This window comes from Eimeria necatrix, genomic scaffold (genome assembly GCF_000499385.1).
Source record: "Eimeria necatrix Houghton genomic scaffold, Enh_scaff190, whole genome shotgun sequence".
Lineage (NCBI taxonomy): Eukaryota > Apicomplexa > Conoidasida > Eucoccidiorida > Eimeriidae > Eimeria > Eimeria necatrix.
Genome location: NW_013655088.1, coordinates 1 through 25999, shown reverse-complemented (window position 1 = coordinate 25999; position 25999 = coordinate 1). Strand labels below are relative to the sequence as shown.

The 25999-nt window shown below is 53.6% G+C and overlaps 7 protein-coding genes across 7 annotated transcripts; 4 read left to right on the top strand and 3 right to left on the bottom strand.

Annotated features, from left to right (window-relative positions):
* Positions 1-1400: 1400 nt before the first annotated feature.
* Positions 1401-2711, bottom strand: ENH_00024850 (Liver stage antigen, related; the record flags this gene model as incomplete). The annotated part of the gene is made up of 1 exon (XM_013584659.1): positions 1401-2711. The coding sequence occupies one exon, from the start codon at positions 2709-2711 to the stop codon at positions 1401-1403; it is 1311 nt and encodes a 436-aa protein (XP_013440113.1).
* Positions 2712-2735: 24 nt separating this feature from the next.
* On the bottom strand, positions 2736-3008 carry ENH_00024840 (hypothetical protein; the record flags this gene model as incomplete). Its single annotated transcript, XM_013584658.1, has 1 exon — positions 2736-3008. The coding sequence occupies one exon, from the start codon at positions 3006-3008 to the stop codon at positions 2736-2738; it is 273 nt and encodes a 90-aa protein (XP_013440112.1).
* Positions 3009-3109: 101 nt separating this feature from the next.
* Positions 3110-3736, top strand: ENH_00024830 (hypothetical protein, conserved; the record flags this gene model as incomplete). The annotated part of the gene is made up of 1 exon (XM_013584657.1): positions 3110-3736. The coding sequence occupies one exon, from the start codon at positions 3110-3112 to the stop codon at positions 3734-3736; it is 627 nt and encodes a 208-aa protein (XP_013440111.1).
* A 1867-nt stretch (positions 3737-5603) lies between these two features.
* On the top strand, positions 5604-7955 carry ENH_00024820 (hypothetical protein, conserved; the record flags this gene model as incomplete). Its single annotated transcript, XM_013584656.1, has 1 exon — positions 5604-7955. One exon carries the CDS (start codon positions 5604-5606, stop codon positions 7953-7955), a length of 2352 nt encoding a protein of 783 aa, XP_013440110.1.
* Positions 7956-12507: 4552 nt separating this feature from the next.
* On the top strand, positions 12508-16995 carry ENH_00024810 (hypothetical protein; the record flags this gene model as incomplete). The annotated part of the gene is made up of 1 exon (XM_013584655.1): positions 12508-16995. One exon carries the CDS (start codon positions 12508-12510, stop codon positions 16993-16995), a length of 4488 nt encoding a protein of 1495 aa, XP_013440109.1.
* A 280-nt stretch (positions 16996-17275) lies between these two features.
* Positions 17276-17506, top strand: ENH_00024800 (hypothetical protein; the record flags this gene model as incomplete). Its single annotated transcript, XM_013584654.1, has 1 exon — positions 17276-17506. The coding sequence occupies one exon, from the start codon at positions 17276-17278 to the stop codon at positions 17504-17506; it is 231 nt and encodes a 76-aa protein (XP_013440108.1).
* A 5455-nt stretch (positions 17507-22961) lies between these two features.
* Positions 22962-25101, bottom strand: ENH_00024790 (hypothetical protein; the record flags this gene model as incomplete). Its single annotated transcript, XM_013584653.1, has 5 exons — positions 22962-23075; positions 23224-23711; positions 24017-24179; positions 24399-24691; positions 24867-25101. Coding segments are annotated over 5 exons (1293 nt in total), but the record flags the coding sequence as incomplete, so codon positions are not given.
* Between the last annotated feature and the right edge of the window lie 898 nt (positions 25102-25999).

Below are 25999 nucleotides of genomic sequence, written 5' to 3'. Positions count from 1 at the left end.
ATTCACATTTTTCGCGGGGGCATGATCCCTTCCCCCGCTGGTCAATGGGCCGGCTTACTTAGCGGCTCATGGATTTACTCCCATCTCTTGGGCTTCAGTATACAAAAAAACATTCCCAAATCAATGTTTGCTCCTAGTAGACATCATGGAAAGAGCTTAAAGCAAAGACATGTATACTATGAAGCTCCAACCATTGCACCCGCACGCTCACGTTGCGTCGCCACTAGCTCCGTCCTCCCGTGTAGTCTGTGTTCACTCGCTCGTGCTTCTTTCGCGGCAGTTCTCTCTAGTCCAACAATACATAAAGTTATTTTAAAAGAGAGTTTAACCTTATTTAGGTGAGTTTGGTAATGGCGTGTCCACTGATTGGGTGCGAGATGAGGAAACATCGCGTGCAGCCGAGCTACAACGTAAGGACTCCTGCGGCGAACTTGATGCGCTACTTAGTTTCACTCACAAAACTGAAATGAAAAAGCAAGTTGGAGAAGCGCAAAAGTGCAGAAAGACAAAGAACGCGCAGCTCTGGTGCTGCTAGTGCTGAGGCAGACACAGAGCCCACAGAACAGCAGCATGATTCGATCAGGCCTTTGCTGAAGAGAAAAGGCAGCCTCGAGGCGCGAAACAAGCATTATATCATGTTTCGAAGGTGACTAGTTTTAGTGGGTGAAGGTCCATTCAAAACTACCCCAAAAATGCGAAATGATTGAGCAAAACGCGGCGCGGACGACGGCTTTTGACAGATGGCAGACGGTTATAGCTTGCGCCAATGAAACCTCGCGAATTGGGGCTACAGCATTGAAATTTAGTTCACTTATAAGTGCCAAGTTTGTTGCTGGTTTGGCAAATAAAGTGCTGCTTTCGTGCGGAGGGAGTTACAGAGGTTCTGCCGCTCAGCCAAAGCCTGCGCATAGGAGTGCACTGCGAAGTCCTTGGAGCACGGGGGGGTGAGCATCCTCCAACGAGGGTTTCGGGGTTCGAAAGATGAAGACAGGAAAGCAAATTTGCGAAAATTTAAAGAATAAGTGTTTGTTTTAAAGCCCACGTTTGAGAACATAATGTTGCGCAGCCTCTTCTCATGTGGCGCCATACTGCTGGGCGCCTCGTTCCCAGTCCGAGGAGCGCAGGCACCATCCAGCGGACCCTTTCCCCCTGCTAGCAGTCATGCATTTGAGGAGGATTCTTCCAAAGAGGAATTTTATGTTATGGACGGAGCCGTTTGCCATCCAGCGGACCCTTTCCCCCTGCTAGCAGTCATGCATTTGAGGAGGATTCTTCCAAAGAGGAATTTTATGTTATGGACGGAGCCGTTTCTGCGCAGGCTCCTTCTGGAAAATATGTGTGGCGCGCCCTTGGAGGCACGGCCTTGTCGCTGGCCATCTCGGTGACACTGTTTCTTCTTCTTAAGTGCTTCTCTCACTTGTCTTCCTCCCAGCCCCGAACGCACTTCCGCCGCCTCGCCACTGAAGAGGAAGGGGAAGAAGGCCCCTGCGGAGGCTCTGGAGAGGCTTCGCCGGTTCCTCCCCCCGAGCCTCCCTCTCAGCCTGATCCTCCACCCCAAGTTCAGCCTCCGCCTTCGGTTCCTCAGCCTCCCTCTTCGCCGCCGCCTCCCCCTTCGCCTGAACCTGTATCTTTTCCTCAAGAACCCGCATCTTTACCTCAATTTCCACCAACTCTTGGCACTTCACCCCGGAGAGCTGAGAGCTCTTCGCCAGAACTCCCATCATCCACGCCCGAACCTCAAACTTCGCCGGAGTTTCCGTCCTCCCCCGAGCCTGCTTCCGGCCTTCAACTCCCGCCTCAGAGTGGAGCTTCCTCCAGGCATGCAAGTTCATCCTCGGAGGAAGATCTTCCACCCCTTTCTGAATCCCCTCGGCTTCGAACTCCATCCCCCACTGGACCTCCAACTCCCCGAGTCCCATCTCCGTCTTCTCCGCAACAGCCAGCCTCTTCTGCAACATCTCCAAGTGGATCTCCAACACCTCCGCAACAGCCAGCCTCTCCTTCAACATCTCGAAGTGGATCTCCAACACCTCCGCAGTTTCCAGCCTCTCCTTCAACATCTCGAAGTGGATCTCCAACACCTCCGCAGTTTCCAGCCTCTCCTGAAGCATCTCGAAGTGGATCTCCAACACCTCAGTATCCAGGCTCTCCTGTAGCATCTCGAAGTGGATCTCCAACACCTCCTCAACAGCCAGCCTCTCCTTCAACATCTCCAAGTGGATCTCCAACACCTCCCCAGTATCCAGCCTCTCCTGCAACATCTCCAAGTGGATCTCCAACGCCTCCTCAACAGCCAGCCTCTCCTGTAGCATCCCGAAGTGGATCTCCAACACCTCCCCAGTATCCAGCCTCTCCTGCAACATCTCGAAGTGGATCTCCACCACCTCCTCAACAGCCAGCCTCTCCTGCAACATCTCGAAGTGGATCTCCACCACCTCCTCAACAGCCAGCCTTTCCTTCAACATCTCCAAGTGGAAGTCCACCACCTCCTCAACAGCCAGCCTTTCCTTCAACATCTCCAAGTGGATCTGCATCACCAGATGAAAGCCCAGCCTCTCCCGCACCTCAAAAGCCACCCGCCCCTGCAGTGCCCCCCAAAGGACATGCAAAGTTTCCCCAGTTTCCCTCTTCTCCCAGGCCCGGCTCCACTCTTGAAGTTCCTGGCGGACGGCCATTCGACTTTCGCCCTCCGACTTCGCCTTCGCGTCCATCTCGACTTAAAATTCCCGACGTGTTCACTTCTCAGCCCGTCGCGCCTCCAAAGCCGCCCCGGCCTTCGCGTAGGCCTCTAATTGATCCTCCTCAATTGCAAGGACCTCCGAGCGTGTCAGTGCCGTCCGCAGCTCAAGCTCCGCCTCCACCGAAAGCTGAAAAACCTCAACACCCACCCAAACCTGAACGCCGCTCCAGAATTGAACCTCCACTCCAAGCTGCAGCTCCGTCTTCAACTGATCTTCCGCCCCAGCCCGAAGCTCCAGCTCCACTTCCACTTCCAACGGAACCCTCATCCGCTTCCGTTCAACTCGGGCCACGGGAAGCCTCCGACTTAGCGGACCAGCTCAGGTTGTGGGCTGACGACGTATCTGATTCGATTGATGACATTGGTGGCATGGATGATGAAGACAAAGAGGATCTCTGGGAAAAAACCCGCCGAGGAGTTTCGCTGGTGGGTCAAATTTTAGGCGCGGGCGTGTCTTCCGGAGTGGATCCTACTCTCGCCCAGCGTCTTGAAGACTTAGCAGACGAATGCAAATCTCTTCTCGGTCGAATTGCAGATGATTGCGATGGAGATTGGGCTACGAGAGTTCAGGACAGGTCAAGCGTTCTTGGCTTTGCAGGAACCGGAATTTCCACGAACATGCCGGGATTCGACGAAGATGCTCCTCATGATATAAGTAGTCCTGCTGTTGACGCTCTCAGGAGAGGGCGTGACGCACTTGGAACAGCACATGGCGAGTGGATTGATATGGGCAGGCTGACCGCTCCGTGGCTGGAAACGCCTAGGCTTGATGACGCTTTGCGTAAACTCGAAGAGAAAATGGGAAGAATGAGTGATCTTTTGAAATCAGCAGCAGGCGCATGCGGCCGTGGGTGGGGCAAATATCTGGATGGTTTGAAACAAAGGGCAACAGGAGGAGGGGAAGACGCAGAAGACGCCAAGCGGCGAATCCCAGATAGCGTGGAAAAGGGAAGGAAAGTTAAAGATGTTCTCGACTACGTTACAAGTCAACCATGAACCCAGAACTGAGCTGGAAGCTGCGTGGAGCTCAGGAAAGGCGGCTTCCCTTCGTCTGCTCTCGAGCTGTTGAAAGTGAACATGGTGGCAGCCAGTGGCTGGCAAGAGGCAGAGGCTTCTTGTGAGTTCAGCAAGTTTGTAGGGTCTAGGCGGGACTTGTGCTTGTCTAGTGAACTATTTGGAGGGGCTCATCGCACTGTTACCGAAAACTAGCAAGTATTCAGGTTTGCTGGGCCGCAGGAGCTGCAGCTGGCAGCACACCAGCAAGCTCAGTGGGCTTTCAGCAAGAAACCTTCGTTGCTCATGTGTAGACGCCGGTATGCATTGCATTTCTGCTGCTTTTGGTATACATTGCACTTGTGCTGAGTTTGAGCCTCTCACCAGTATTCATTGACAACCTGCGACTGTTTTAATTCAACACGGGCTCCTTTGACGCTGCAGAGGCTGCCTGGCTTCTATCTGGATTCTCAATTGCAGCTGGACCTCCGGGGGGGCCAAAACAAAGAAAGCAATATGGGTCACGGAGTTCTTTGTTTTCTTCCTCCAGCGCCTCAGTCAATCAGCACCGTGCACGTGAGCACACTTTTGTTGGTGTTCACAACAACAACAACGCTGTATTTGCAACTAATTGTTCAATGATCAGCTTTTTTCACACATCTAAAGTGAGTTAGATTGCCTGGGCTACGCAGTAACAACCCGATCCTCCCTAATCCTTACGTTTCCAGCACGCAAAGTTGCAAAATGGAACAAAGTCAAATGCTGCTCGAAGAACTCAAGTCTAAGGTCTAGTGATCACGTTCTGGTTCTTCCTAGAGCCATCCTCTGTAGATTTCGGAGTTGCTTGCGCAGTTTACTTCCTTTCTGAAAAAGTTGAACAAAACCAGCTCCTGGTTGCTGGAGAAGTCCCGCTGGAGGCGCGTCGGCGTCTTTCGCCCCGAAATATTGCAAAATTTGGAATTTCAAATGCGTTTTATGCCAATTTGATGCAAGCAAGCAACTTGGAAAGCAGATATCTTTGTTCTTTCTGCAAACAACCAGCTTCGAGTGCAAACTGAACAGGCTGGCGCCGCCGTCTCAAATGCCCGCCAGGGCATATTCGTATATTTAGGAGCCCTAGGAGAAGCTTTTGGGCGAAAAAATGGCCCTTTATATGATTAATTAGTTTTCTGAAGCTTCAGCGAAGTAACTTGGGGAAAGCAGTTCATTAACTTCACGTTCCCAGACATACACACCTCCACTAGTCTCCTCGCTCACATCCTGATGTGGCATACCAGGGCCGATCAGGGTATATTCCTGTTAAGTGAGCTACAGTTTTAATTATTTGGCTGCTAAATGTCGAAAAGGTGGCATTAAGTAAGTAAAGTCTTCATTAGCTGAAGCGTGATCTGAAGGGGGAGCGTCGCCGCTGGCTTTCAGGTTGGAGGAGGCTGGGCGCAATTTTTCGGGAGCCAACTCCCGGACGACGGGCAGGCCGTGAGTTGTTGCGGGAGCTGAAGGGAAAAGAAGAAGAAAAGCTGATTTCTGGCGTCAAGAAGAGGCAGAAATCCCGAGATTGCGAAGGTATTCCGGGGAAAAAGGGCAAGGAGCGGGCGGCGGAGTGCCTCACAGGGCTTCGCTGCAGCTGCGTCGTCGGGTGGAGTTTGGGTCTGCGTCAGCATTTTTCCTTCAGGTTTTATTGTTTTTGCAATTTGCGGCTTTTACACTCCTGCTACTTTGCGTTGCTGCGCGCCGTCTGGCCTGGGGCGTCGCTGTGCAAGTTGCACGTTTTGCATGCAGAAGTGCGTCTTTGGAGCCGTTGAACGGGAATTGCTGCAGTTCCCGGCCAGTTTTTTGCACAGTTTGATGGCAGCTGGATGTCTGGGCCGCCATGCTCAAGAACTATGCCGCATTAGCTGTGGCGGCCGCTGTTTGTTCGCTGCCAACTGCGCGGAGTTCCGCGCCGCGGGGCCCCGAGGAGCGCAAGGGCCCGGGCCACCATGACGAGGACTTGGCCGTGGATTTGAAGGCCAAGTGGAGGCTGCAGGCGCTGCAGCAGCAGCGGCCGCCGCGGCCCCCGCGGCGGCTCTGCAAGGGCCGGCTCTGCGTCTTGGCAGCAGCAGCAGCAGCAGCCTACCTGCTGCTCTGCTCGGCCTCTTCGCTGCAGACGAAGTTGCTGCCGCGGTGGCGGCCCCGAGACGCCTCTCTGCGCGCGGAAGAGGCCGCGGAAGCGGGGGGCCCCCCCGGGGCCCCCGGGGGCCCCCCGGGGCCCCCCCGGTGGGCCCCCCTGGGGGCCCCCCCGGGGCCCCCGGGGGCCCCCCCGGGGCCCCCCGGCGACGGCGTGGACCTGCAGGTGCAGCTGCTGACGCTGGAGCCCCGCGACGCCGCGCTGCTGTCGCCGCAGCAGCGGCGGCTGGTGGAAATGGCCGCGGAAAGCCTGCGAAGTGTGGAGGCGGAGTTGGAAGTTTTGTACTTAAGTGCTGCGAAGATCGACGAAGAACTTCGCCAAGTCCGCGAGGACTTGCGGCGCGCGCAGCAGCAGTACTTGCAGGCGGAGGCGGGCGCAGCGGTGGTCACTTCGCTGCAGCTGGCAGTGGACCACTCGCAGCAGCAGAGCAGCAGCGCCTGGGCGGCCTTCGACGAGAAGCAGCAGCAGCGGGGCCTCATGGGGTACACTGCAGCGCAGGAGGCCCGCCGCGCGGAGCTGCTGGCTGCCAGCAGCAGCAGCAGCAGCAGCAGCAGCAGCAGCGGGGCCCCGCGGCTCAGCCTCCGCGCTGCTGCTGCAGTGGCTGCGGCCGAGCGGGTGCTGCAGGCCTTCCGGCTGCGCAAAGTCGCTGCTGCGGCGCCGCAGCAGGGGGGCCCCCGGGGGGCCCCCCTGGGGGCCCCCCGGGGGGCCCCCCGGGGGGGCCCCCCGGACTTCGAAGAGACCCTCTGGAGGCACTTCAAAGTCCTCACGGAGACCTCTGCGCGCTGGCGCGGCGACCGCGCGGCGCTGCTGGCAGCAGCAGAGGGGGCCCTCGAAGACGCCCACGGGCAGCTGCAGCAGCTGCAGCAGGACGGCCACGCGGAGGCCCCCCCGGGGCTGCTGGAGGCCATGGGGGCCCTCGAGGCCCTGCTGGACCAGACCACTGGTCCAGAGGAGGAGGAGGGGGGCCTCGAGGGCCCCGGGGAGGGCCCCGCGCTCTTCGGGAGCCTGGCCTACCCCTCCCCGCCGCCGCCCGCGCCCGCCCCCCCTGCTGCAGCAGCAGCAGCAGCAGCAGCAGCAGCAGCAGCAGCAGACAAGACGGCGAGGGTGAAGGAGCAGATGGCGCTGGCGCTGCTGGCCAGCCGCGACGCCGGCAAGGCGGCCCGGAGAGTGGATGGAAGTCCCGAGGGTTTTGAAGAGATGGGAAGGGTTTTTAAACACGGAATTGGTGTTTTAGCGGTGGCGCTGCACACAGATGTGGAGGGAGTTGCTGCTGCTGCTGCAGAGCCCTTCCAGCTGGCGCTGCAGATGTGCGAGCGCTCGCTGAGCGGCCTCGGCGCTGCGCTGCAGCCGCACTGGCTGCAGCAGGTGGAGCGGCAGCAGCAGCAGCTGCAGCGCGCTGCTGCTGCGCTGCAGCAGCAGCGGCAGCACGCGCGCCCCGCCGCCCCCGCCTGGCAGCAAGACCTCCTCGAGGAGGAAATGGAAAGCTGCAGAGAACAGCTGGACTTAGCCAAAAAACTCTATTCGGAGATGTTCACTTTGGCCACGGGAAGGCCTTCTCTTCCTTTTCTTTTTCAAGGAGTTGTTGAACTCCGCAAAGCCATCGACTCTGCGCAGACGGAGCTCGTGCAGGCCGCCGACAGCCTCGGCGCCCCCTGCGAGGCCGAGCTGGCCCGCGCGCTGCAGCCCTTCCGCCGCGGCCCCGCAGCAGCAGCAGCAGCAGCAGCAGCAGCAGCAGCAGCAGCGCAGCAACTCCGCACTCTCACCCACGACGGCCGCCAGCTCCTCCTCCGCCTCCACCGCCTCGCAGCCCCCGCGCCCCAGTTCGAAGAACTCGAGGAGGCCCTCCAGGAGGCCGCGGAGGTCTACGCCGCCTTCCAACGGCCCCAGGGGGCCCCTGGGGGGGCCCCCGGGCGGGCCCCCGGGGGGGCCCCCGGGGGGGCCCCCGGGCGGGCCCCCTGGGGGGCCCCCTGGGGGGGGGCCCCCGGGGGGGCCCCCGGGGGGGCTTTCGACCGCGACTGGGCCGGCGGCCCGGGGGGGGCCCCCGCCGGCAAGTAGCTCCGGCTGCTGCTAGGCGCTCGCCGCGACTTGCTGCTGCTGCTTTGCTGCTGCTGCGTTGCTGCTGCAGCTGCCGAGCTCTGGCTGCTCTCCGCAAAAGCCGCAGGGCGGGGGGCCGCGGCTTTCCTCTCGGGCCCGCAGACGCGCAGGCGGCGCGCATGCAGCTGCAGATCTGTGCAGTGCATGCATGCGCATGCATGCATGCGCATGCATGCGCATGCATGCATGCGCTGGTGCTGCCTGCGGCCCCATATCTGCCGCAACAGCTGTCCTTGGGGGGCGTTTTTTCGCCGGCGAGGCGACGGCGGGCGCAGCGGCCGCGAGGCTTCACTGACACGGCTTCACTGACACGAGCTGCGAGCGCCAAGGGGCCGCGATCTCCCCTCGGAGTTTCTTATTTTTCAAAAAGAGCTCGTGGCGGCGAAGTGCAGAGGCTGGAGCCCCCGGGCGGCGCGGCATCGGCGCAGCTGGCCGCAGCTCCGCGGGGCTGCGGGCGGCGCCGGTGCTTGCGAATATATGCAGTTTCTCGGAGAATGTTCTCATGTGAATGTTGGATTTACTCAAAATGCTTGGATTGTGTGTTTCTTTTCGAAATGCAGACAAGTTTTGCGCTGTGCTGTGCTCGGAAGTCGTCTTCATTGGCTTCCTGAAGTTGACAACTTGCAAACGCCATGTGTTCCCCGGGACAGGGCATTTCCGGTGCTGCAACTCCTTGAAAGCAGACGCCAGCGCTCCAGCTGCCCCTGCTGCTGCTGCAGCTGCTGCTGCAGCTGCTGCTGCAGCTGCTGCTGCAGCTGCAGCAGCAGCTGCAGCTGCTGCAGCAGCTGCTGCAGCAGCTGCTGGGCTTCGCGGGGTGCAGCTGAATGCGCGGGCTGCGGAGAACACCAGATGCCCCTGAAAGTTCCATTTCTCTTGAAGTGACTATTTGTTTTGCCAGCATTTGTTCAAAACAGCAACACAAAACAGCCAGAGTTTACTCTGTCGCTAGACTTGAAACTTGAAACAAAAAGGATCTTCTCGGTAGAACTGTAGAACTCTGTCTGCGAGTCACAAAGCCTATCGCATCTATGAAATGTTTAGATTTAAAAGCCCTTTTTGCCGCTCACAGACCCACTGGTCTCTTCCGGCGGGCCCACGTGAGCCATAGAAAGCAGGAAAAGGAAACTGAGATTGGAACTCTTGGCTTTCTTCACAGCTTTGAAGAAGCAGAAAGACTTTCTCTGCAGGTCTTTTGGCTCTTTTAGTCATCTACAGCGACTGAGAGAGCTTCAAGATGCCTTCAGAGTTTCACAACTAACTGCTTTTTTGGTCAAGTTTCGAGATTCTCTCACTACACAACTGCGAGGCGTCTCTCCTAACTTGCAATACACAATTAACTTGCAATATAATGCAATTCCAGAATGCAAAGAGGCCTCATATTTCAGTTCCTTCTCAAGAAACACTAAGCTCGCTGGCACTGGAATTTGAACTAACTCCACAGCCGTGCACTTAAGACGCTCTGTGGCACTCCTACTTCACAAAAAGTTCCAACTTTTCATTTATGTTTTATCCTCAACACTGAAGAGTTGAACTCAGGGGCATCTGGCCCGCGTTCAACATCTGCAAAAGTTGAATTGTGGAATCAGGGATGAATGCGACGCAAACTCTGCGGATTTTTCAATTTCTACTGCGTGAGCTTTGCCTTCACTACAACTACAAAATAAAAGCCCATTTGCAGCGCTTTTTATGCGGGTTTTTTCCTGAACTTGTGGCGGAAGTGCTGCATTTCCACCTGGATCAGCACGCCCCAGTGAAGGCTGGCTTTGATATTCCTATCAGTTGGCTAGCCCATTCTTGCTTTCTACTGGGACAAATGAGAACATCCAGGAATATATAGAATCTCAGAAAGACTGGAAAGAGAAGAGATTTGTAAAAGCCAGCCTATTTCCGCAAAGTTGCGACGAGAAGTGCAAGAAAAGCGCTCGATCTGAACTTCCTCAGCAGCAGCTTTAGAGGTGATTTGCTGAAAGTGGGGCATTAAAAATGCAGTTTTGCGAATTAATTTGTCGGGGAAATAGTTAGAATATGCTTTTGACCAAAAAATAGAACCTTCGGGCTCTGGAGGCCCAGTTGTTGTGGATTTTGTGGATTTTATCCTTTGGATCGAATTGCTGGCCGCCTCTGGCCACTCTGGACATCTTTTTGCAGTTACTTCTTTTAATTTTCAATTTAATTAAAAGCATTCACTTGATTTACGAACACCAAACAGCATTTCTCACTGTTTGGACTTGTATGCAGAAACGAGCTCAGTGCGATCCTTGAGAGAAGACGGAGAAATCCTTTCTCTTTTCGAATATTCTTGGAATATGGACTAAATATTCTCTTGGCAGCAGTTTTTTTCAATTTTTGTCCTTTAAAAAGGAACCGAATCTTTCCAGATTCCTCTAGATCGCTTTCCCGAGTTGAGCCTCCGCCTCAGCCCCCTGGAGGTGGCCCGATATTGAATTTCCGCCATTTCACTCAGTTTCAATGATTTCCCACAGCACTAAGAGGCTAACGGGTCGATATTAGGGAAATTTAGGACATTTTGAGGGACTTTTAGAGCCTTTTAGTGGCAGATTGCGGCTAGAATGGACACCACAGCGAAGTTTGCCATCTGGAGTGACGAAGTGCAACTCCTGAAAAGCCCCGAGCTTTCCTTGAAAGGGCATTTAGAGCTGCATGAAGCATCTTTTGCGTGCAGAAAGCAATTCGAGAGTTTCTAAGACTTGAAGTTGAAGAAAAGCTGTGTCGCGTTTCGAGTTTCTCGACGGCAGCGGCTGCTTCTGCTGCCTGGTCTTCTTCGTCGCGTACAAAATCTATTTCAAAGTGAATTCATAGAATTAATTGCTTAATTTTGCATTTTTAGTTCTAATTTTGCGGGATTTTCTGCAAAAGGCGCACTTTTAGCTGCAGGATCCGCAGAAACGCCGCAGCGCGCAGTGGCGAGTGACCAAGGGGGCAGCTGCGTAGACAGCTGAGGGCCCTGGAGTTTCGCGCGATGTCTTTCTTTAAATGAATGCATTTATATCATTTATATAAAAGTGTGGACTCGCAGCTTTCGTGCCAGTTGGGAAAGCTCTGCATTGAGGGGTCTGCAGCGAACGAGCCGGCTGTGGCCGCGGCGCTGCGCGCATAGACAATGCGCAACTTCAGCTTTCGGGTGTCTGCTGAACTTCAAAAGCATTTTCAAGTTTTTTCAAAAGTGTCAGTGACTTCATTTGCGCACTTTTCGGCCTTTTGGCCTGCCAAAAGGAGTCTCGGGAGCCTGCAAAGAAGCCCCTGGTGGGCATTTCTGTCTGCGGAAAGCTAATATTGAATTGGCCTGCAAAAGCCTTTGGCTTTCTTTAAACTGCGCAGCCAGTTGCTTAAGTGCTGCAAAGAGGCAAGAGCGAGCAAAAGCAGACAGGCTGGTCCTTTCTCGCCGTGCAACTGCTGCTTTTGCTGCTGCTGCTGCTTCTAAAGTGTCTAAGTAACTCTTAGAATTAAAGTGCGGCTTTGCAGCAATTGGGAGCAGCAAGAAGAATTGCGAGTTCGGATCGGGTGTCTGTACAGCGGGAGGTGGGAGGGAACCCCGAGTTGGTGCACCTGCCCCCCAGAAGTGAATCTGTGGAGAAAGAAGCTGCGAAAAGTGTCGAATTGCTGCGTTAAAAGTTGCGTTTTAGGAATTAGGGTTATTTCTGATTTATTAAAAGGCTTTTCGGGCGCTTTGCACTAAAAGCGGCGAAGTCCCCAGTGGGGAAGCTGAGGCTCGGCAGGGGGCGGGTGGAATTCAATGAGCGCGGCGCGCTTCCGGGCGGCGTTTGCGCGGCTTCGGGCCCCAAAATGCGAATTTGAATTTAAAAAGGAATTTTGTTTGCAGAAAAGAAGAGGATCGCGTTGAGAGGGGTGGCGCAAGGGCGTTAGTTGGCGGCGGAGCAGATCGGGGCGGGCGGCGGCTGGCAGGCGCGCGGCGGGGCGGAGTTGGCGGAAAACAGCAAAGTGGGTCCAAAAAAAGCGAATTCGAAGTTAAAAATTGCCTTTTGAACTTGAAATTCGGCTTTTGGAGTTGGAAAGCAGCGCGGACTTGGAAAGCAGCGGCGGAAAGCCGCGCTCGACCGAGGCGCGGGCTGGCCGTCTTTCGCTGTGCCTGTCTGCTGCAGCAGCGGCGCGGCCCGCGCTGCAGCGGCGAGCGCTCACTGTTGTCAATCTTTTTAAGTTTTGGAGTTCAAAGATCTTCCGAGATCTTCGATTTCGCCTTTGCTTCGCTCGACGGACTTATTTGCAGAAAAGTGCTCTCAGGCCCCGACCCCCACAGGCGCTTTTCTTCAGCGGCCTAAAGCGGCTCTGGCGTCGAGTCCGCAGCAGCAGCTTCATCGCAGCCCTTCCGCCTCCTCGGAGCCTCTCCGCCGCGAGTCCCACAGGTTCACGCCGTGCCTGCAGCAGCAGCAGCAGCAGCAGCAGCAGCAGCAGCAGCAGCGGGGGTCGCGGCTCGCGGCTGCCCCGGTCTAACATGTCCTTTTTCTTTTCTTTTTGATTCTTTGCTTTTCTCCCAATGCGGATTCTGCTGCTCTGCTCGGGCGCTGCAGCGGCGCTGCAGCTCTTGGGTCCCGCGGGCGCTCGCCCTTGCGGTGTACAGACACTGCAGGACGACGGCCTGCTGCAGCTGCAGCAGCAGCAGCAGCAGCAGCAGCAGCAGCAGGAGCCCTCTTCCCGCCCGGAAGCCGTCGCTTCTGTCGCGCTGCCGGACGCCGACTTGCTGCTGCCGGCTTCGCTCCCGCCGCGCCGCGCGGCCGCTCCCGCGGCTGCTGCTGCTGCTCCCGCTGCAGCAGCAGCAGCAGCAGCAGCGCGCGTGGGGCTGCTGCTGTCGCTCTCAGCAGTGCTCTTCCTGCTGCTGTCCTGCGCCCGCGCGCTGCAGCCCTCGCGGCCTTCTTCGTGGGGGCTGGTGAACAGGTCTTTGGCTGCGGGGGGGGACGCCTGCCGCGGCACAGCAGCAGCAGCAGCAGCAGCAGCAGCAGCAGAGGAGGACGCAGCAGCAGCAGCGGCTGCGGGCGCCTCCGCGGGGGCGTACCGGCAGCGCGCGGCGGCGCGGTCGCCCTCTGTGGGGGCAGCACCCGCAGCAGCAGCAGCAGCAGCAGCAGCAGCAGCAGGAGTGCGGCGGCGCTCGCCGCTGCACCGGCAGCTAGACCTTCTCAGCACGGAGCAGCAAAACTTAGTGGGCCTTAATGGCATTGAGAAGCAAATGGTGCTGCTGGCAAGACAAGAAGTTCAGTTTTTGGGCTTCGAGGCCCGCGGCCAGGAAGAGCAGCAGCAGCAGCTGCAGCAGGCGGTGAGAGCAGCGCAGCAGGGGGTCTCGGAGTCGCAGCAGATGTCGGAGCGGCTGTCGCTGGGCAGCAGCATCGTGGAGGCTTCTGCTGCAGTGCTGCAGCAGCGGCAGCAGCAGCTGCAGACTGTCAGCGAGAAGCTGCAGCGGGTGCAGCAGCGGCTGCAGCGGGCCCAGTGGGACTCCTCTCAAGACAGAGAAGCTTTGCTGCTGTTCGCTCGCTCCTTTGCTTCCGATCGCTACTTGTCTGCTGCTGCAGCACAAGCCCTTGTTGCTGCTCGCAAGGTGCTGCAGCACGAAGTCTTTGCTGCAGGGCCGCTGCTGCCGGCCGACGAGGCCAAGTGCATGCAGATGGCCTCCTGGCTGGTGCAGCAGCTGCGCGTGGCCCACGTGCCCACTGCAGCAGCAGCAGCAGCAGCAGCAGCAGTTGCTGCTGCGCAGCAAAAGGAAGCCCGAGACCTCGTCCAGGAAGCTGTTATTGTGGTTGAGTTGCTGCGCTCTGTTGGCCTCCACAATCCTGCAAATGAAGTGGACTTTGCTGCTCATCTTTTGAACCAAAAGCTGCTGGCCACGGGCGCGGCCCCCGCCCCCGCGCTTGCTGCTGCTGCTGCTGCTGCTGCTGCTGCTGCGCCCGGCGGCGGCGCTGCAGCACTTCTCCGCAGGAGCTCTTCCCCCGCCACGCCCACCTGGGCCTCCAGGCCCTCCGAGGGGCCCCCGCAGCAGCAGCAAACTTCCCTCTCCGCTCCTGCTGCTGCAGCACGGCCTGCTGCTGCTGCTGCGCTCGGCCTCCAGCAGCCAGCAGCAGCCGCAGCAAGACCCGCAGCACCCGCAGCGGGACCCGCAGCACCCGCAGCAAGGCCCGGAGCAGCAGCAGCAGCGCCAGGGGCAGCAGCAGCAGCGCCGGGATCTGCTGCTGCAGCAGCAGCAGCAGCAGCAGCACCAACTCCTAAGAACCCTGTCAAGAAGTCCGTTTCCTTTTCAGAGACTCCAGTGGTCTTCACTGAGCCCTCAGCAAAGCCACGGGACCCCCCGCGGCGGTGGCCGCTGCTGTCTCGCTTCCGAGTTGGCAAGGCTTCTGCTGCTGCTTCTGCTGCTGCTGCTGCTGCTGCTCCTGCTGCTGCTGCTGCTCCTGCCCATGCTGCTCTGGGACGCTCGGCTTCGGAGAAGCCCCGGCGCCGCGAGCCCTTCAGGCCTCCAGCGCGGGAGCCCCAGATGCCTGCTGCAGCCATGGCCGAAGCAGCAGCAGCAGCAGCAGCAGCAGCAGAAGCGCCCTTCTTGCCTCCGCCCGCCGCCGCAGACGCAACTGCAGCAGCAGCAGCAGCACCTGCAGCAACAGCAGCAGCACCTGCAGCAACAGCACCTGCAGCAGCAGCAGCTGACGGGGCAGGTTTCCCGACGCTCCCCCACAAGTCCAGAGACCAAAGACACAGCAGAGTAGACCCGCCGACGCAAGCAGCAGCAGCAGCAGCACCCGGAGCAGCAGCAGCACCCGGAGCAGCAGCAGCAGCAGCGCCGGACTCCCCAGAGTCGCAGCGGCAGGCACTTGGACAAGCACTGAAGGAAGCAGCAGCAGCAGCAGCACTTCTCCGCATCCCGCTGAGCGAGCTGAGAGGAGCACAGCCACCTGTGGGCTTCCGCAGCGCAGCAGGACCTCGAACTTCCCTTCCTGCTGCACCCGCAGCAGCAGCAGCAGCAGCAGCAGCAGCAGCCCCCGGAGCCGCAGCAGCAGCCCCCGGAGCCGCAGCAGCAGCCCCCGGAGCCGCAGCAGCGGCCCCCGGCGCAGCAGCGGTTGCCCCGGGCGCGGCGTTTGCGGGCTCGCGCCCGCCATCGACTCCCGCTGCTGCTGCAGCAGCAGCAGCAGCAGCAGCAGCAGCACGGGGAGTGGACGCAGACACAGAAGCCACGCTGCAGCGGCTGGAAGACCTCGCCAACAGAGCCACAAGAGAACTGGTGGACTTGTGGCAGCAGCTAATGGGGGCCCAGCCTGGGGGGCCCCCAAGTTTGGAAGAACTGGAGGACGCTGAGTTGCTGCTGCTGCAGGTTGCTGCTGCGCTGCTGCAGAGCAAAGACATGCAGCTGCACCGCGCGCTGCAGCAAGACACTAAATCAGCGTTTATGGACGCGAGAGAGAAGTGCACGGAGCAGGCCGAGCTGCTGCTGCAGCACGTGGTGGGGCTGTGGCAGCAGCGGACTAAGTACGACGTGCAGCAGCTTGCTGCAGCAGCAGCAAACCTGCAGGCGGCGCGGCAGCCCGAGGGGGCCCCCCAGGGGCCCCCCTACGTGGACGAGCTGCTGCTGCGGGTCACTGAGGGCGCGCAGCTGCTGCTGTTCGTCGGAGACAACTTGAAAACCATGAAGATAATCCTCAGCAGCATCAACAGCGCTCCTGCTGCTGTTGCTGCTCTCATCTCGGACTTGTCTGCTGCAGTGCAGAGCCTCAAGGCCGAAGTCCAGGTGGGCGCGGAGGTCTGCAGCAGGCGCTGGGCCGAGTGGCTGCAGGACACGGCCCGCGCGGAGGTCAGGGGCCCGCAGCAGCAGCAGCAGCAGCAGCAGCAGCAGCAGCAGCAGCAGCAGCAGCGGATGCCTCTCGCCCAAGTGGTCAAGAACGCAGACGAAGCCCACAAGACGCTGCTGAAGATGGTCGGCGAAAGTCCCCGCCTGGACATTTTGAAAAAACTCGTGACTGTGGGGTACTCCATTGTCGAAAAGATTCAGGAGCAGCAGCAGCAGCAGCAGCAGCAGCAGCAGCAGCAGCAGCAGCCGCAGCAGGGGCAGCAGCAGGGGCAGCAGCAGCAGGAGGGGCAGCAGGAGCAGCAGCCCGACTGGTACCGTCAGCTGCAGCAGCAGCAGCAAGAACTGCTGCAATCATTGCTGGACCAACGGCCGCAGCAGCAGCCGGACGAGAACCGCGCACTGCAGCAGCAGCAGCAAGAACTGCTGCGAACAATGATGCAGCAACAGTCGCAGCAGCAGCAACTGCAGCAGCAACTGCAGCAGCAACTGCAGCAGCAACTGCAGCAGCAACTGCAGCAGCAACTGCAGCAGCCACTGCACCAGCCACTGCAGCGGCAGCTGTTACAACGGCAGCCATCACCGCAGCTGCAGCCGCGCTCGCAGTCGCTGCTGCAGCAGACGCAGCAGCAGCAGCAGCAGCAGCCAACGCCGCAGCAGCGGCCAACGCCGCAGCAGCGGCCAATGCCGCAGCAGCAGCCAACGCCGCAGCAGCAGCAAACTCCGCAGCAGCAGCCAACGCCGCAGCAGCGGCCGACGCCGCAGCAGCGGCCAACGCCGCAGCAGCAGCAAACTCCGCAGCAGCAGCAAACTCCGCAGCAGCAGCTAACGCCGCAGCAGCGGCCAACGCCGCAGCAGCAGCCAACGCCGCAGCAGCAGCCAAAGCCGCAGCAGTGGCCAAAGCCGCAGCAGCAGCCAACGCCGCAGCAGCAGCCAACGCCGCAGCAGCAGCAAACTCCGCAGCAGCGGCCAACTCCGCAGCAGCAGCCAACGCCGCAGCAGCAGCCAACGCCGCAGCAGCCAACGTCGCCGTGGCAGCGGCGGTCACTGCTTCACCCACCCGTGCAGCAGCAGCAGCAGCAGCAGCAGCAGCAGCAACAGCAGCGACAGCCCCAGCAGCAGCAGCCCGCGAAGCCGCTGACACCGCTGCAACAGCGGTGGCAGCAGATGCAGCGGGGGGGGCAGAAGCAGCAGCAGCAGCCGCAGTAGCAGCAGCAGCAGCAGCAGCAGCAGCAGCAGCAGCAGCGGCGGCAGCCAACGCTGGCAGAGGATGTGTGGGTGCGGCGAACGGGCGCATAGAGCCGCGGGAGAAGGCAGCGTTAGTAGCAGCTGCAGCTGGCAGCAGCTGCAGCAGCAACTGCAGCAGCAGCAGCAGCCACTGCAGCAGCAGCAGGAGCAGCAGGACAGGAGCAGCAGGGGCCCCTGCTGGAGCAGCGAAGGCAGCAGCAGCCACTGAGGAAGCAGCGACAGGGGCCCTGCAGCAGCAGCAATGGCGGCTGCAGCGGGAGCGGCAACCCTGCAGCAGCAGCAGCAGCAGCAGCAGCAGAGGCCGACGCCACAGCAGGAAGAGCAGCAGCCGCTGCAGCAGCGGCAGCAGCAGGTAGCGCCTGCAGCAGCAGCAGCAGCAAGTTCAGCAGCAATGGAGGGAGGAGATGTGGGGCCAAAAGGGCCAGCGAGGTCTCAGCGAGGCACAGAGAAAGCCCAAGTAGAAAACAAATAGTAAATATAAATAAATAAATAAATAATAAATAATAAATAAATAAATAAATAAATAAATAAATAAATAAATAAATAAATAAAGGGGGAGCGCCCGGCAAAGACCGGCTAGGAAGGGCCTCTGGGGTGTCTCGCGAGCTCTGAATTTGAACTGCGAAGAATGAACTCGCAAGCTGTCACTTGTGTGAGTTTGTTCATTTTATGTGAAGCTGCAGCAGCAGCAGCAGCTGCTGCAGCAGCTGCAGCAGCTGCTGCAGCAGCAGCTGCTGCTGCTGCGGCGCGCCGCAATGAAGAGAAGCAAAGTGGCAGTCTCGATGTGTGTGGAAAGCCGCCCGGGGGCGGCAGGTGTACAGACACTGCGCGCGGTGTACAGACACCGCAGTCCGGCGCGGCGGTCGGCGGGGGAAACGAGTTGGAGAAATTGAAAGCGGAGGGAAGTGAAAATGGAAATAAAAGTGAAATAATTATAAAAATAATTAAAAAGAATTCGAAAATAAAGTCCAAGTTCACGCAATTGCTTCCAATGGGACCGGGAACAGAATCTTGCAGCCGTTGCACAGTGTGCGCCGTCGCCGCAGTGGCTTTTATGACTGTCTGTCTCGCCTTGCGGCTTTAGTTGATTTTGTTTCTTTTTATTGTTTTAATTCAATTTTATTTTCAAAAGTGGAATTAGTTGTGAAAAAGTTTTCCATTTCGGAGTTCTTCCCGCCGCTTCGCGGTGCCTCGTTCGGGTGTACGTACAGCTGCCCGCGGTGCGCCTGCGCCCGTTAATTGCGGTTAAGTGCAACTGCATTCAGTTGAGTTCTTTTGTAATTAATTCTTTGCAATCTTTTGCAATTTATTTCAAGTTGTGTTTTGTTTTTGTTTCTCTTCGCTCGGCGCCCGCGGCTGCGGGCGCAGACGCCGCAGCAATGCCAGCCAGCAGCAGCAGCAAATTTGAATTCTTCCAATTATGTTCTTTCTTCCGTTTCCAACAACTCCATTTTATTTCACTGTTCATTTATTCATTTCCATTATTTTCTCCACTTTCCTCCCCCTCAAACTCCCGCTGCTGCTGCTGCTGCTGCTGCTGCTGCAGCAATTAGTTGAACTGCAGTTCATCGAAATCGTGGACTTGTGCGTTTCCACAATTCTGTTCTTCTTTATTTAATCCCTTGTTCTAATAATAAACCCGTCAATGCATTATTCTAATTTCCACTGGAGTCTTTGCTTTAAAATAAATACATTTCATTATATTCACATTTTATTTTATTATTTTTTATTTAATTCCCACTTACTAAAACAGCCCTTCAGCTGCGCAGTGTTCCAATTTGCAAACAAATAATTCAAATTATTTCAAGTGCGGCAATTCAGCAGATTAATAATTCATTTATTTCAAATTTGAATTTATTTGCAAAAGCCGCATGCATCCGACGAAGAGCAAGCAAACCAGCTTCTTAGCAGCAGCAGCAGCAGCAGCAGCAGCAGGGGTACCAGCAGCAGCAGCAGCAGCAGCAGCATCAGCCGTAGCAGCAGCAGCAGCAGCAGCAGCAGCAGCCGTGGCAGCAGCAGCAGCAGCAGGAAGCAGGCCGTCAGTGGGGCTTTTGATTTAGCAACTGCAAACTATTAATTAGTTTTAGTAGTATTTTTGCCGCCTTAGACAACTGAATGTGCTTTTATATGAATAAATGCAGAAATGGAGAATTTGAATTTAACTGAAATATAATTAAATGCAATTTAAATAACAAATTCAAAACAAACAAATGCTATTTAGAGACGTTTATATGCAACAAACTCTTTTCCGCAAATTTATTTTTTCTCAAAACCATTTAAATGTGTTTCACCAACACAAAATATATATATATATATGTGTTTATTTATGTATATGTGTTTATGCATGCATGCATATATATATATATATATATATATATATATATATATATATATATATATATATATATATATATATATATATGTTTAGTGTATATTTTAGATATATATATGTTATAAAATATATTACAAATATGTTTTATAACATGTAGAATAAATTATAATTTTATCCCCACAAATATATCTTGTTTGCAAAAAGTCGGAAAATTTTATTTCCTCTTCTTGCAAATTAAGATGCATGTCGCAGCGGTGAGGTGTCTGTACACCTGAAGGCCGCCAGAACTTTGCAAAATTTCTTCCCTTTTGACTTCACAGTTTTCTAAAATTAATTCATTTTCGAAAATCCCAAGTTGGGTTTTTAGAAACCAAACAAATCCACTGCTTTCCACTCGGGTGTACGTACACCTGGTGTACGTACACCGGGTGTACGTACACCAGGTGTACGTACACCCGAGAAAAGGAATTTTTGTCTTTTTTCGACCACTTTGCATCGCCAAATAAGTTTTTCTTTCTCCAAAGAGGTGCAAATAGACTTCACGACGTTTATAGTTCATTATTGCAAACAAAAGAAGTAAAAATGAAATTCAGATAATTTGAAACATCTTTTTGCATTAGTGAGGACACACAGACATCTTCTTCAAAGTGCTCGTGGAAACAAAATCTACAGACTTCGAGAAATATATTTTATTTTTTATTTTTACAAATAAAAATTGAATATTAATATGAATACAAATAATATAAACGACTCAGTGCGTATTACATGCATGCATGCATAGGGGCTTTAACTATAAATAAATAAATATATAAATGGATGAAAGATATATAGTTTTAAATGCCATACATGTTTAGGGACAAAAATATATATAAATGTATAGATAAGCATAATGAAAAAAGGATTAAAATAAAAATATGAATAACACATTTAAATATGCATGCATTTATGCATCTTTCGATTTGTAAAGAAACGCCTCTTCGAATAAATAAATAAACAAATTACATTTGCATTTTGGATAAAATAAATCTGTTTTTATTTCGCAAATATCTCATCTGAAAAATAAAATAAGACGCGGCTTCTGTGCTGTACGTACAGCGCGTGTGCTCAGGTGTACGTACACCTCAACAAGCTTTCGTTTCTAAACTCATTTTATGGTTTAAAAGAGCTTTTGAAGACCTTTTTTTTGAAAACTATTTAAAAAATAATTATGTTAGTTGCTGAGGTCAAAAAAGGTTCTTTCGTTTCGTTTCCGGAGCTGTCTGTACACCCGGAGAGCTTCCTTCAGCGCGGAAAGCTCGAGCTATTTGGAAATTTGTTTTCATTTATTTCTTTTTGTTCTTTTGGACTTTCCAAAAAGTCTTTTAGCGGCAACGCGGGAGGCGAAAAGTTCAAAAGCCTCCCGTATTGGTAAAGTTGCTCCAAGCAGCTGTACAGACACCCCGAGCGCCGCAGCTGCAGATACTTCCTGTGTACATACACCCCAAGTGCAGCAGCAAAACTTGGAAAGTTCAAATGCAAACTTTTCCCCCATTAAAGTCATTTTAATTGTTTTAATTTGAACTTAATTGTTTTACTTTGAACTTAATTGTTTTAATTTGAACTTCTTTATTATAGTTGTTTTAATTGGAATTTAAAAAAGTTCAAAAGGGAAGTTAAACAGCAGATATGCGTTAATGGCAAAATTCAAAAACGGCATTAAAATAATACCATTTCTTTTAAATAAACAAAAATGAAAGTCTTTTAATAATTTACTGCCAGGCAAGCATTTATTGCTGACAGTTATATTTTACTAAATAAATTTCATTTATTTATTTTCATTTATTTATTTTCATTTGTTTATTTAGTTATTCGTTTCCAGCTATTTATTTATTTATTTATTTATTTCCAGCTATTCATTCATTTATTTACTCCCATTTATTTATTTATTTATGTTTATTTATTTATTTATTATATTCATTTTTTATTACTTCATTTATTTATTATTTATTTTCGTTTATTTATTATTCATTTATTTATTTATTTGTTTTCAATTATTTATTTATTTGCTGCATTTTAATCTCGCGGTGTCTTTACTGCTTTTGCTGCAGATGATTTCACTTATTGACTTTTAAATTTATTTTTTTATTTTTAATTTAAATCAAAAAATTAAAAATAAAATAAATCCATTTGGCCAACTCTTTTATCTTTTCTTCCTTTCAAGTGCATGCATGCGTTTTCAAAAATACCTTTTAAAATAAATAAATAAATATATATATATATATCATATATATAACATATATATTTATAAAATATATAGATATATATATTTGTCTAAATGTCTATTATATTGATTTGCATGCGTATAATTATTGGACTTATATGCAATAAAAGAATTAATTTAACTTCTCTCTTTCTGCACATAAATATATATATATATATATTTATATTTATATATATACATCTCTATATATAGGTGATACATATATATATATATATGTATATATATATATACATATATATATTATAAAATATATATATATTCATATACAGAAATAAATAAACAAATATAAATAAGCAGAAATACAAATGCGCGCAAATGCAGCAAATGTTCACAAAAGCCAAAGGGGCGTTAATGGCATTAATGGCAGAAGTGGCAAAAGGCGAAAAGAGGAAAGTCACCTGAAGAGGCGCAGAGAGGTCTGCGCGTCCTCAATTGAGTCGTGAGTTTTATTTTGAATATTTTTTTGCAAAATAAATGCAGAAAGAAACTTTAAAGACAAAAGACGGCGGCCAGGAATGCGAAAAAGATAAGCAGTGTCAATGACTTGCTGCGCAGGCACGTAGAGGTTCATCACCCGGAAGTCCTGCTGCAGTCCGTGGCCCACGAAGCTGCAAACACCTCCAAACAGCCCTCAAAAAGATTCAATTTGTTATTTAATCCATTTATTATTTTAAGTTCTTCTTTTCCGCTTTTTTCCCGGCCAAAAAGCGCAGAAAACGGCGGCGAAGTGCCGCCGGAAGCGAAGCGCCGGCTCCCAGGTGTACGTACACCTCAACTTTTGGCAGTAAATGCAGAATGCAACTTTTTCGACTTTGGGAGTTTATTTCTTTTATTATTTGTTATTTTCTCGTTTAAAAGTCCTTTATTTGCTATTTTATTCCTTTTATTTCATTTGTTTCCCCACATGCACTTGCAATCCACGAGAAATCGCATTTTCTGCAAAATGGATTTCCGAGTCGACAGCCACACGACCGAATCCGTCAAACTCAAATCCTCAGCGCGCAGTCCAGAGAATCTAAAAATAAAAACGAGAATATAAATAAATAAATAAATAAATAAATAAATAAATAAATAAATAAATAAATAAATAAATAAATAAATAAATGAATAAAATAAAAAATAAATAAAGTGATTTAGTTGAGCAGATGAGTGTGTCAATTGGGAGGATTTTGAGGAGCTGCAGCGGCAGCGAAAAGCGCAAGAAAGAAATTTGAAGAAAAAGAAATTAAATTGAAAAGAATTAATTCTTTTTATCATCTCCAGCAAATAACACAATTACTCACGCTGCAGCTGCAAGGGTTTAGGGTTTAGGGTTTAGGGTTTAGGGTTTAGGGTTTACCTAGTGAGGCAGTCCTTGGGGGGTTTCTTGAAGAGCACATAATGGTCGATGAAGGGGACCTCTTCTAGGGGCCCCTGGCCCCGCACCAGACTCAGCCTTAGCCACAAACCCTAAACCCTAAACCCTAAACCCTAAACCCTAAACCCTAAACCCTGAAACGCGAACTCTGCGTCGCAACTCCTGCCTGCGGAGGACAGCGCAGCCCTCCCGCCCGCTCCAAAACCCTAAACCCTAAACCCTAAACCCTAAACCCTAAACCCTCGCGTGCCTCGCCAGCGCCAGCGAAGACCCCTGCAGAATCTCTTTGCGTCCATCTTGGTCTATTTCTGCTGCTTCTGTCACTTCTGCAACAAACTCTGCGTCAACTCCAACAACAAAACCCTCGCTCGACAATTCCACTCCATCTATTTCTTCGGGGGCCCCCCTATTTCTAGGGGCCCCCGGGGGGCCCCCGGGGGCCCCCGGGGGGCCCCTGGGGGCCCCTCCAGGGGCCCCTGGGGGGCCCCCGGGGGCCCCCGAGGGGCCCCCTGGGGCCCCTGCTGCGGCCTCGGGGGCCCCAGGGGGGCCCCCGGGGGCCCCCGCAGGGGCCCCCGGGGGGGCTCCGGGGGCCCCGTCTGGGGGCCCCCTGTCTTCTAGGGCTGGGGGGGCCCCTGGGGGCCCCCTGGTGGAGTTGGTTTTATTATTTTGATTTAAATGTTTTTCAATTCGGATTCTGGCGACTTGCATTCGCAGCAACTCTGTTGGGGCTGCATGCAGAAGCAAAAGACTCACAAAGAGGAACAAAACTAAAATGCAAATGCAGAAAGAGGGATGGGTGCAGCAGCAGCAGCAGCAGCAGCACTGCAGCAGCAGCAAGAGCAGCAGCACTGCAGCAGCAGCAGCAGCAGGAGCAGCAGCACTGCAGCAGCAGGAGTGGAGCAGCAGCAGCAGCACTGCAGCAGCAGCAGCACTGCAGCAAGAGCAGCAGCACTGCAGCAAGAGCAGCAGCAGCAGCAGCAGCAGCAGCAGCAGCAGCAGCACTGCAGCAGCAGCAGCAGCAGCAGCAGCGGACAGAGGGGCGTGAAGGTGGCGGGCTGCCTGGGGGCAGCAGGATGGACTGAAAAGTTGAAGTCTTTGGAGAAGCAAATTAAAGAGAAGGGACTTTCCGCAGGAGCAGCAACTGGCAGCAGCCGGTCCCCCTCCAGCAGCAGCGCGGGGCCCCCGCTGCACAGCCCCTGCGCGCAAACCCTAAACCCTAAACCCTAAACCCTAAACCCTAAACCCTAAACCCTAAGCCCTAGATCCTGGGCCGGAAGCTAAACCCTCGCGGGCCCCGCTCGACCTCAGCAGCGGGGCGAAGGCGCTGCGGGCGCCTTCAGTCTCCCGAGGCTGTGGCGCTAGGGCTTAGGGTTTAGGGTTTGGGGTTTAGGGTTTAGGGTTTAGGGTTTGCAGACCCTGTTGAAAAGGCCGAGGTTTATTGCGTCTCCCCTTTTTGTGTCTCCGCGGGCATAACAAACCACTGCAGGGAATTTCCAAGAATAAGAAAAGTTGGAAACAGATCGACTTCGACAAAAAGACAAAACGAAGTCGTTTATGCACAGCCACTGCTGCTGCTGCTGCTGCTGCTGCTGCTGCTGCTGCTGCTGCTGCGGGGGGTCGTTGCGGTCCCGCTGCTGCTGGGGGTTCTCGCCGTGCTGCTGCTGGCGCCGCTGCTGCTTCTGCTTCAGCTGCTGCTGCTGCTGCTGCACTTCCAGCGTACAGTAAGCCTCAGGGACCCTACAGCAGCAGCAGCAGCAGCAGCAACAGCAGCAGCAGCTGCAGCAGCACGGAACAGCGCCAGCCCAGCGCCCGCAGCCCGCCCCGCGCTAGACCCTAGGGTTTAGGGTTTAGGGTTTAGGGTTTAGGGTTTAGGGACTTCCTACCGAACATGCAGCACAAGGTGGCAGCTGCTTTCTTCTGCTGCTGCTGCTGCTCTTCCTCTTCTTTCTGAATTTGCTGCTTTAGCAAATGAAGCTGCACGGGGGGCCCCCAGCCCCAGCCCGGGGGGCCCCCCGGGGGGCCCCCTGGGGGCCCCCCTACGGGCAAAACTGCAAAAAGGGTACTGACAAGGTCGTAGCGAACAAACCCTGGGGCAGCAGTTTCGGATACCTCCACGTCCTGCGCAAAACCCTAAACCCTAAACCCTAAACCCTAAACCCTAAACCCTAAACCCTAAACCCCGAACCCTAAACCCTAAACCCTAAACCCCGAACGCTAAACCCTAAACCCTAAACCCTAAACCCTAGAAGCTACGGCTCGATCTATTCGGCAGGGCGAACGCCGCGAAGGCACAGAAAGCTCTCAGGTGGCGCCCAAGGGTTTAGGGTTTAGGGTTTAGGGTTTAGGGTTTGGGGTTTAGGGTTTAGAAAACCTGATTGGATAACTTGATGTAAATTCTTTTCTTCAAAAACCTCCGGCCTCCAGACCTCCAGAGGTTTATGTCTTTGAGGGCATTAACCCTCAGCAGCAAATAGAGCGGCAGCGACAAAACCTAAAATAAAATAATTAATAAAACAATTAAATTAAATAAAAATAAATAATTAAATTAAACTAAATTAAATTAAATTAATAAAATAAAATAAACGAAATGATAAACGCAAATGGCCAAATGGTGTACAAAGACATTGTGCGCAAAAGAATGCGAAGTCGACAGCAGCAGCAGCAGCAGCAGTAGCAGCAGCAGCAGCAGCGGGAGCAGCAGCAGCAGTAGCAGCAGCAAAAGCGCCAATTTTCCCATAACAGTCACCATCATCTGCAGCAGCAGCAGCAGCAGCATCTGCAGCAGCATCATCCACAGAAGGAGCGTCAGCAGCAGCAGCAGCAGCAACAGCCGCAGCAGCATTATCTGCAGCAGCAGCATCGTCTGCAGCAGCATTATCTGCAGCAGCAGCATCGTCTGCAGCAGCAGCAGCACTCTCTGGGGCAGCAGCAGGAGCAACAACACCAGCACAATCCCCAGCAGCAGCAGCAGCAGCAGCAGCAGCAGCAGCAGCAGCAGCAGCAGCAGCAGCAGCAG